The 12,023-nt window shown below is 35.0% G+C and overlaps 1 protein-coding gene across 1 annotated transcript; it reads right to left on the bottom strand.

The window, feature by feature from the left end:
- Positions 1-10,688: 10,688 nt before the first annotated feature.
- Positions 10,689-11,624, bottom strand: LOC113176434 (olfactory receptor 6C75). Its single transcript, XM_026380910.2, has one exon. It carries the CDS (start codon positions 11,622-11,624, stop codon positions 10,689-10,691), a length of 936 nt encoding a protein of 311 aa, XP_026236695.2.
- Between the last annotated feature and the right edge of the window lie 399 nt (positions 11,625-12,023).

Raw genomic sequence — 12,023 nt, 5'->3', positions numbered from 1 at the left:
TCTCTTTCCCTTATCAATTTACTTCTCACCCCTTCCATATTTTCATTGCAAAGACAATACAATACACTGAGACAAAACAAGACACAAATATACTGTATCAAACTTCTCCATTTTCTTGAAATGGCCATTTTTCCTCTCTTTCCTTTCTCGCCCTATCTGCCTAGGGATGAGCGGATTGCTCCCGTCCTATCTATGGACGGGCAGCTTTTTTTTTGTCACTTACCCCCGAGTGTCCCGGGGCTCCCCGTAACGGGCCACCATCTGCCACAGTCCGGCTGCAGCAGAATAACCAGGGGGTGACGAATAACTTGTGTACGTTGATACAGCAGGAATAGGAGCCTTTTATTGTAGGGCAACAGAGCTATTTATACATTTTGCACAGCTTATCTTAATTAGCATAAACTAGATACATCAATCAACCAATAAGGAATCTCCACACTTAATGGCTCACTTTTGTTACTTCTCAAACCACTCCCTCTGACATTTTGCCAGGCACCATCCAGACTTGTTTACCAACTCTAACATTTCTCAGGCAAAATACCAGGTGTTATTTTTGACTTATTTACAGACCTTAACATGTTGTGGTTTATTTGACTCTTGAACTTGAGAAGAGTTTGTTTGATGAATGTAGATGCTCCATTGTTTGGGGCATATATATTTATAATTGTTCAGTCTTGTTGGTATATGGTTCCCTTGAGCAGTATGTAGTGTCCTTTTTGATTGACTTTAGTTTGAAGTCCTCTTTATTTGCTATGAGGATGGAAACCCCTGCTTGCTTCCACAGTCCATGTGAGTGGTATGATTTTTCCCAACACTTCACCTTCAGTCTGCGAATGTGTTTTTCTATGAGATGAGTCTCTTGGAATCAGCATTTTGTTAGTTTTTTTAATCCAATCTACTAGTCTATGTCTTTTGACTTATGAGTTTAGGCCATTAACATTCAGGTTTATTATTGAGACATGATTTGTATTTCCAGCCATTTTTGTTTACTTTTGGTATTTAATGTAACTTGGTTTCTTCTCTGATTAGATTTTTCCTTTAGTATAATCCCTTTCTCTTTTATTTCCTCTTCTTTGAATATTTTGCTGAGGATGTTCTGTAGTTCAGGCTTTCTAGTTATAAATTCTTTTAACTTTTGTTTATCATGGAAAGTTTTTATTTCATCATCAAATCTAAAACTTAGTTTTGCTGGATATAAGATTCTTGGTTGGCATCCATTTTCTTTCAGAGCTTGGTATATGTTGTTCCATAATCTCCTGGCTTTGAGGGTCTGGGTTGAAAAATCTGCTGATACAAATTTGTCTCCCCCTATAGGTGATCTGTTCCTCTCTCTTGTGGCTTTTAAGATTCTATCCTTATTCTGTATGCTAGGCATTTTCATTATAATGTGCCTTGGTGTAGATCTCTTGTAATTTTGTACATTTCGTGTCCTATAAGCCTCTTGTATTTGGTTTTCCAATTCATTCTTCATGCTTGGGAAATTCTCTGATGTTATCTCATTGAAGAGATTGTGCATTTTTTTGGTTTGAAACTGTGCTTTCCTATATCCCAATAACTCTTATATTTAGTCTTTTGATGATGTTCCATAATTCTTGGATGTTCTGTTCATGGTTTCTAACTTTCTTCACCATGTGATCAACTTTATTTTCCAGATTGTGTACTTTGTTTTCATTATCTGATGTTCTTTCTTCCAAGTGATCTAGTCTGTTTGTTATGGTTTATATTGAGTTTTTTAATTTGATTTAGTGTATCCTTCATTTCAAGGATTTCTGATTGGTTTTCTTCAGAGTCTCTATCTCTCTCTCTTGAAGAAATATTTTGCTACCTATATTTACTCTCTTATCGCAATGTTGAAGTGATCAATTTTTGCTTGTATTTACTCATTTAGGTCATTCTTTAATTCACAGATCATTTTAATTATGAACCTCTGAACTCTTTCTCTGACATTTCATCAACTTTGCTGTCCATGGGTTCTATTATTATAGTGTCCTGGTTTGTTTGAGGCACTTTCCTCCCTTGTTTGTTCATGTTGTCTATGTGACTCCTTTTCTTTCAGTGTGGATCTGAGATATTACAGTTTCTTCCCTAAATTATTTTAGTACCTGTGCAGATTGTCTGTACCTCACCTTGATATTGGGCTTCCAGACCCTGCTGGTGTTCCTCAATGGATGCTACTGCATCCTGGATCTGAGACCTGCATAAGTTGGAGTGAGTGTATCTGGGCCATTGGGCTTGACCTCCAGTGGTAGTCTGCTGGACTGAAGGGGCAGTCCTGTGCCAGAGGCTAGGCTCTGTTGGTTTCTGCCCCATGGAGGAGAGTGAAGCGGGACTACTGAGAACCTAAAACCCATGTGGCTGGATTGGAAGGTGTGGGCTGGATCTCTGTTCTTGCTGTATTCCATTGTTAAGAACCAGCAGTCCTGCACCAGAGGCTGAGCTCTGTCAAGTGTCCACCCTGCCGGGAAAGGTGTGTATCAGGCCCATTGTGCACTTGGGCCCCACAGAGGCCAGTGTGCATGGATCTGGGCCACTCGACTTGACCTCCTGCAGTAATCTGCTCTTTATATATGTTTCCATGTGCGTTTATCCATAAATATTATGTGTATACTTATATGCAAATATTCACATATTTATATATGTATTTAAATGCATAGATATATATGTACTTATTTGTAATTAGTGTATGTCTATGTCTAGGAATCTCTGAAGAATTTGATTTTTTTCTTTACTCCTTTATTAAATAATGGTCATAGGAATATTGATATCTTGAAATTTGCCTTGGTACATTGTTTCTTTCAACTATTAGATTTTGAGGATGCAGGGCTAGAATGCCACATGAAACTTTAGAAGGCATACACTAGTTATAAGCATGTACACACATCTATACACTTATATGCAACATTTGAACATATGTATACACACATAATGTATATATTTAAACACACACACACACACACACACACACACACATACACACTCTTGTGGATCTCTATGTTCTGGAAGATTAAAACTAAGACCAGGGGCTGGTAATGTGGCTCAAGCAGTATGCACTCGCCTGGCATGCATGCGGCCCGGGTTCGATCCTCAGCACCACATACAAACAAAGATGTTGTGTCTGCCGAAAACTAATAAATAAATAAATAAATATTAAAAAAAAAACTAAGACCAAGTAACAGCAGCAGATCATGGGCATCTGGAGAAAAAGACTTGGTGCTAAGCGTGGCCTATATTTACTGTTTCTAAAGACAGCAGCTTTCTGAACCTTCATTCATTCATCCATCTACTTACTTATTGAATAAAAAAATTTCATTAAATTTGTGGACTGTGGGCACAGGTTAATGATATAAATTTTTGCTTCATTTGGACTACATATGACTCATTGAAAAGTACTTAATATTAGAAACTTAATCAGCACACCACTCAACTTTATAAACAATACTTTCTTTATAAAATACATGTAATGCTTTTTAATAATATCCTGAGTAAAATAACAGGAGAAAAGTTTAGGCAATTAAATATGACATTAAATATACTCACACAGTTTCTAACTTATGCATAGTTCTTAATAGTAACCCTTTTCTTACAGAGCTTTGTCTAACAGTATTTTTGGCCACTTAAAGTCTAATAAACAGTCAATGCTTTGTTCAGTATTGTATAAATATCACTTCAAAAGGCAATTAGTTTCATTTGTTGTCCAACCATAAATCTTGTTCATAGAGAAATTGATATATTTTCTGTGCTTCCCAGCAAGCCCTCCTTGTTTTTTGTAGGGGTTTGGTGTTTGGGATTGGGGTCCCTGATGACTTCATGGCTGTGGCATGCTTGATGCTGCAAAAGTTTCTGTGCAAAGGCATAGGTTGCCTGGTTGCTATGGTAATGCCCTTCATGCTAGAATCTTATCAGCTTTGACCTTAGGCATATAACTCCTGGAAATAAAGACACTTGCTTGCTTGATAACTAAAATGTCTCACCAAGCTCTGGTGCTCCTGGAGCTGCCCACCTAACACTAAATTCAGACAATGTACCTTCTTAAGAACTGCACAAACCTCCTAACATTGCATATTTTAACTATAAAATGTGACTGCAGAATAAGCAACCTTACTGATACTCTAAAACTCTAAACAATAATGTGGTTATGGTACTAATGACCTAATGTAACCTATTGTTATAAATAAGCGTGGCTGCTTGGACAAAGGGCCACTCTGCCACCTTCCCAGCCCTGCACCTTGTCTCTGTGTCTCCTTTCTTTGAGATTCTTTACACCTGATGCCCAACGAGGGGCTTGAACCCCTGGCCCTGGGATTAAGGATCCCATGCTCTACCAACTGAGCCATTTTTAATCTCTTCTCAATAGATTCATGCTATAGCCAACAACTGTCCTCACCTTTCGAGACCCTAGGTAAAAATGTGTAAATCCACAAGTTCCACTTTCTAACATACTTTGGATAGATGTTACCCATTTCTCTCCTTTTCATCCTTACTCCTTTCTTCATGTTTTTTATTGATACTCATTCTAAGTTCATTTGGGCTAGTGCCTAAAGGTCTAATAAGGTATCTACTTACATTTCTCATTTATTACTTTGTTTTGACACCAAGGGCAAGCCTATTCTATAAAAGAAAAATGGATATGTCCTCACATATACATCTCATGCTTTTACACAATTTTGTGACCAATAAAATATAAATTTAAATCATAAAATTTCTCATATCCTATTAGACATGCTTTGGTTAAACAAACACATCATACTCTTAAAACTTAACTTTAATATAAAATATGAGCCTCTCTCATAGTAATGTTAAATATTGTTTTATTTACAGTTAATACACTCAACATACAATACAAACTTTATACTCACAATTGGTTTTCTGCTTTGGATAGACATTTTATTCCCACCAGCCATTACCAAAAATTTATGTAATATATAGATTTCCACCAGACCCAGGAGGACAAGACCCTATGCCTCTGATCACATGGAGAAAAGGATAGACTGCTATGCCTATGTCAACAGGTCCAGTTTGGATTCAGCTCAATGCATGAGACTTATCAATTATAAATGGACATAAGGAACTTCACAACCTGATTCCCAAGTTTTGTTTGATTGTGGATGAGGAAAATATCACCAAACAAAAGGACAATGATCACTCTCCTCTAAAGAGAAGATACACTGAAAGAGGATCCCAAGCTACTAGACTTCCAGTGACTTGGGGAAATACAAAATGTTAACAACATCAGTTCAACAGCTGTTGGCTCAAATGGGGTTAAAATGTCCTCCAGAAAACAGTTTCTGCTTTGATTGATAAACTCACAGAGAACTCTGTAAATGCTTTGGTCTTAACAATAATGTTGTTCTTTTGTTGTACCCCAGCTATGGAAATTCAGTACAGTCATACTCCTTGATTTCTAAAACCCATTATGCTATCTGGGTTCACTTGGCTAAAATTGTTATATACCTACAAAAATGTCTCATGGTACCCATTATTGTCTTAACAGGCTAACTGTGTTCTTACCATCCCTACAGGATTTAATAGGCCACCATCCTGCATAATGTATGCATAAAAGGGTTATTCCCTTTGATAAAACTGTGATAATTCAGTGAGCCCTCTCTCTAAGACAAAATTTGACACTTTGACATTTTCCGTAGTGGGTATCCCTGGACTAGCTGTCAAGGCTACAAAACCACTATAAAACTGAACTATGTTATAGGAAATAATATTAATTATACCTCTATGGCAATTAATATGCTTCATGAAGAACAAAAACAACATCATCACACCATATTTGACAATTGGGCCCAAATTGATCATTTGTTACTATTACATCATGAAGCACGTCAAGAGTTTAATAATAAGTGTTGCTTTAACTTAAGTGATAACAGTAATTCCATTTCAAAGGAGTTAAATTACTTTAATGATATCATTGATAAGGTATGACAAGATGATGAAGGTTTAGACTTATTGGATTGGCTAACTTCGTGGTTACCCAACTTTACTTGGGTCAAACAATTATTCATAGGTGGATGTTTACTAATACTGGGATTGTTATGTTGTACTTGCTGTTGTCAATACCTACCCTACTTTTTTTTTGCCTTCACCAACATTAAGAAGGAAACAAATATTATTCATCCAAAAGGCCTTTTAAAAACCAAGAAAGGGGAGCCTTAGGGGTTCTGTGTTTGGGATTGAGGTCCCTGGTGGCTGTGGCATGCTTGGTGCCTGGAAATTTTTATGTGTAAAGGCATAGAATGCCCAGTTGCTATGATAATGTCCCCCATACTAGAGTCTTATCAGCTTTAACCTTAATCTTAGGCACATAACTCCTGGGAATAAAGGAACTTGCTTGTTTGATAACTACAATGCTTCATCAAGTTGCCCACCTAACAGTAACTTCAGACAAGTTAACTTCACAAACCTCCTAACATTGCATATTGCAACTATGAAATGTAAGTGCAGAATAAGCAACCTTACTGATATTCTAAACAATAATGTGGTTATGGTACTAATGACCTAATATAACCTATTGTTATGAATAAACGTGGCTGCTTGGACAAAGGGTCTCCTTGCCACCTTCCCTGCCCTGCACCTTATCTCTGTGTCTCCTTTCTTTGAGATTCTTTACATTTATTCACACATTTCTGCCACTCTCCTCAAAGATTAAATGGTATTAATTATTTTAATTTTAGAAGATATTGAAGTTAGCATTATTAAATGACTGTACCTAAACAGTTCCCTTAGCCTTGTGTGAATTAGCGGTAAAGAAAAATAATTTTTATGAAAGAGTAAAGATAATATAGAAAGTAGATACATAGAACTGGAAAATGCCACCACCATTCCTGAGTTATCAAGTTGGTCCTAAAAAAAAAAAAAAAAAAAAGGAGGAGGAGCAGGGGGAGGAAGGGGAGGGGGAGGAAGAGGAGATGAAGACAACGACGACAAATGTGGTTTACTTTTATAGAAACATTAAAGAAGTTTGCCAAGTGAGCAAGCAAATAAACCAATAAAAAAAGAGACATTAAATAAGTAGATTATTTTAGAAAAATATTGTTGGATGTGGTGGCACAGGCCTATAATCCCAGCAGCAGGAGGATCACAAGTTCAAATCAGCCTCAGAAACTTAGTGAGACCCTGTCGCAAAATAAAAAATAAAAAGGACTGGAGATGTGACTCAGTGGTTAAGTGCCCCTGGGTTTCATCCCTGGTATCAATAAAGAAAAAAAAAAGAAAAAGAAAAACATTAAGGCATTTTTTCTTATCTTAGAGGAGTTTAATTAAGTACAAAATGAGACAGAAAATGCCATGCAATGTTTAAAAATCACTCCTATCCTCTTTTTCTATTCTAATTAAATTATCTCTTTATTTGTTTCACCTTTCCAAGTAAGTGTGCATATACAGACACACATACAATTAAGACTCTTCGAAAATTGCCTGGTTGTATAATTCTTACTAGACTTCATGGGTGATAATCTCTCGTTGTTCTCTCTTTCTCTTTCTTTCACTTTTTTCTTGCAGTAAGGGTGATTAAACTCAGGTCTTCAGGCAAGCTAGGCATGTGCTCTATCACTGAGCTAGATCCCTAGTGCCAGATCTTAATGATTATAATTTTGTTTTAGCCAACCACCACCTGTTATAATTTCAAGTGATTCAATGCTCAGTGTATGAATGTTGCTTTGTTGAGTATTTTTTAATATCTAGAACTTCTGGAATGTTTCATGGAAATGAGAATTAAGGAAATTCCAATGTGAGATAATGTTAAGGAGTTTTCAATCTTAGCAACCATTTAACTTTGCTAGAATCAACTTCCAAGATGATTATTCACTAATGAAAATCAAATGACTATGTATACGTTTTTGTATCATACAAACAATAATGTGACATTGTCCAGTGATTACAAACACAGTATGAGACAGTGAATGCTACATATATACAATTTACATATGCTTGAAGGAAGACTTTTTAATGAAATATTACAGTGTGAACAATAAAAATTACTATAAATAATTTATTGAAAGTCTATAAAAAATGATCATCAATGTTTGTCTGATAAATTTTTCATAAAACCTCAGCAATCAGAATTTCATTGTTTTACAATACTATTTCACCTTAGAGCATAAGGCTGAACTTTGGATAATTCTGGGGTTAGGGTTGACAAGTCCCTGCACAGTTGAAAATTAATGTATAACATTAATTCTTCCAAAGATTAATTACTGATAACCTGCTGCTAGTTGGAGGCCTTACTGAGTACATGAACAGTCAACAAACTGCTCATGAGGAAATGATTAGCATCATAGGGTGTTTTAAGTACTTGCAATACTTGAGCTCCCTAAAATAGCAACAAGAGATGGCTACAAAATGAGTATGTAGTATAGTATTATAGTATAGTAGTATAGTATTACTATGGTTCATTTCAAGCATCCTTTACTTGTGATTACATGTCTCCTCACTGGAAATAGCACCATGTATTGTGTTTATGTGCAGAATTTCTGATAGATTTTAAGTTTCTATAATAGATTTGCATATGTTTTGTGGTAGTAAATGATAAACTAGACTATTATCTATATATATTTTATGCATTCATGATATAACTTTCTTTTTTTTTAATATTTCTAGGTTATGCAGTTTGTCTGCAAGTTTTTTCAAATTGTCACAAATCTCCGAAAAAATGTGCATGTAAGTGGACCCAGGAAGTTCAAAGCCATGCTGTTCAGGGTCAATTGTATTAATTTTGGAAGAATTTATAGTAATTTTATGTGTTTTATTTATCAACTGTTATAGTGAACTTCTTCAGATGTGTTTGTCAGTCAATGTGATCAATTTTACCTTACTCTCTCTTTTTCCAATCTGTATCATCTAACTATTGTGTACATGTATTTACTCAACATATTGCTTTTTCACATTCATGATTTTCAGTTTCTCATTTCTGCTTACTTATTATAATCTTACAAAAGCACTGTTTTCTTTCTTTACAAATTCCTCAATAAAAATCATAATCATTTACTTTTCACTTTGTGGAAACATTATATTAGAATTTGCTTGGGAAAAATAGTGTAGGCCATTCCATGAAAGCACAGTGGTAAAAAAAATAGCTGAGTGCTAAAAGACATTATTGTATAGAAGAAAAAGTATTTCTGTTATGGACTTAGGAAACACATAGAGCTCTTTACATTAATCAGATATCAGACCAAGTTGAAAATCAAGAAACTAAAACCTGTCCCTTACTTGTATCTAGTTGGACTCATAGCTACTGTCCCAAGATAACAAATTTTCTTCGACACATTGGTCTTGAGAGAATCATTAATTATAGCAACTGTGCTTGAACAAGTTTTTTTTTGTTTGTTTGTTTTTTACAATTCTCAACTACCTCCAAAATCATTTCTTTGACATAATTATAAAATAATGGAATAAGCTCATTAAGCTAAAAAAAATCATTTTTTTGAATGAGTAAAGAGAATGGAAACTTCTGTGAAAGAGACAACAGAAGGATGAAGACAGTATTTTAGATTGACTAATAGAGGAAAACTAATACATTCAGAATTCAGATCTCACCATTTCCAAGCCATTCTATAGAGTGAATATCACACCATTCTAGAGTCTTTGTTATTTTCTTCATCATGTTAGTAGGAAAAAACAATTTTGTATCAGTTGAAAGAATATAAACACCATTCAGGAAAACAATTTTTGACAATAACAATTTCTTTATTTCCAGTCACATCAAAGAAAGCATTTTAGAGAAATTGATACATATTTAAGCATTTCATATCAAATAAGTTATATATATACACCATACTTTTCCTTTCTTAAATTTTGACTGGCAGAAACAGAGAAATTCTGAGTTAAATAATTTATTTTAGGGAAAATATTACCAAGGGAAAAATAATAAAGTAAATATGATCTCTTCTAAATATTGCTTCATTCCACCCACCACTTCCCCCAAGGAAAAATAATACAAAAATCAGTACAGCCTCAAATTAAACAACAGAGAAACTCGTTGTCTTTTTTTCTTTTTTGATTCTGGTAATTTGGTACTGGCCACTCTACCACTGAGCTACACCCCCAGTTCTTTTATTTTTTTATTTTGAGATAAAGTGTTGCTAACTTGTTTAGACTGGACTTGAACTTGCAATCCTCCTGCTTTAGCCTCCCATGTAGCTGGGATTACAGCTGTGTACCATCTTGCCCTGCCAGAGATAATATTTGTGAAAACACATTTTATTTTAAATTTCTATTTAATATATTCACACATTTTACTACATTTTATTGATAAATTCATTTAGAAAAGAATTTAGTTTAATAACATATGTCTGATCACATCAAAAAGGAATTTTAGAGCAATTAAGATACAAATTTTATCCTTTTAATAAAAAATAAGTTTTATACTTAATGGTTGTTTTAGTAAACTTCTTATTTTATAACAATCTATTTTGTGAGTAAATTCACAATCTATCTTGATTTGATATGAGAAACAATAGGGATTTTTGATTTACCTAAAATTTAATTACACAGGTACAAGATCTATATATTAACTTTAAAATAGTTAAGACCCTGTTTTTAGGCTAACTGGAACAAGAGGTTATATATATTTGATATACAAATATGCCTAACCAACGGAGTGAAATGAAGTATTTGAAATAATTTATGTATTTTTTCATTCAATTTTGCCTCAAGAGGTCCATTTTTCCACAGAATCACATTCATTAATTTGCAGAAAATACCATCCTCTGGACCATGCTCTTGAAGGCCTGCTTTACTTGCTGATTTCTTAGTGTATATATGAAGGGGTTCAGGAGAGGAGCCACTGAAGTGTTGAGCACAGCTACTCCTTTGCTTAATGTCACCCTCTCCCTTGCAGAGGGCTTAATGTACATGAAGATGCAGCTGCCATAAGAGAGGGAGACAACTATCATGTGGGAGGAACAAGTGGAAAAGGCTTTTTTCCTTTGATTTGTGGAAGGAATTTTCAGAATTGTCCGGATGATATTTGTGTAGGAGAGAATAACTAATGTTAAGGTGACCATGAGTGTTACCACAGCTAAAAAGAACGCCATGAGTTCTAGAAAGTGAGTGTTTGTGCAAGAAAGCTGCAGAATTGGGGAAGAGTCACAGATAAAATGATCAATTATATTGGAGGCACAAAAATCCAACTGCAGCAAAAGGAGGATTGGTGGAAAGATGATCAGGAATCCCGCAAGCCATGAGCTGAAGACAAGAAGGATGCAGACTCTGCTGCTCATGATGGTGGTGTAATGAAGAGGTTTGTAGATGGCCACATAGCGATCATAGGACATAGCAGCCAGGAGGTAAAATTCTGTCACTCCCAAGAAGATGAAAAAAAATAACTGAGCCACACAACCGTTGTAAGAAATGGTTCTGTCTCCTGTCACAATAGTGACAAGGAATCTGGGGATGCAGACAGAAGTGAACGATATTTCTAGGAAGGAGAAGTTCCGAAGGAAGAAATACATGGGAGTTTGCAGATGAGGATCTGAAAGGGTGAGGATGATAATGATCAGGTTCCCAGTCACACTTAGCATGTAGGTAACAAGAAGAAACACGAAAAGTACAACCTGCCACTGTGGGTCGTTTGTCAGTCCAAGAAGAATGAAATCTGTTACTGCAGTGGAATTTCTCATTATTTTTTCTCTTTACCAAGGTATCCTCTAGGTTAATTCTAAAGGATGTGAAAAAATAAGAAATCCATTACACTAATAAAGAAACAAGTAGAAAAAAATTTTTTTCTGTGTCTGGTTTATTTCACTTAGAATAATGTCCTTCAGGATTATCCATGATGTCACAAACACCAATGAGGCAGTATCTCCTTTATAAAGCTAAATAATATTCCATTGTGTGTGTAGATGTATATACATATAAATAATTTTATATATTATGCTATATTTAATATATATAGTAATATCTTCAAAGGGTACAGATTTGTGGAATAAATAGAACTACAGAATTAATATATGACATGAGTACTATAGTTAATATTATATTGTATCCTAAAAATTTGCTTTGAGAGCAGACTTTAGGTG

Source organism: Urocitellus parryii, chromosome 5 (genome assembly GCF_045843805.1).
Source record: "Urocitellus parryii isolate mUroPar1 chromosome 5, mUroPar1.hap1, whole genome shotgun sequence".
In the NCBI taxonomy this organism is placed as follows: Eukaryota; Metazoa; Chordata; class Mammalia; order Rodentia; family Sciuridae; genus Urocitellus; species Urocitellus parryii.
The sequence above is the reverse complement of the archived record's forward strand: the minus strand, read 5'-3'. Positions and strand labels throughout refer to the sequence as shown.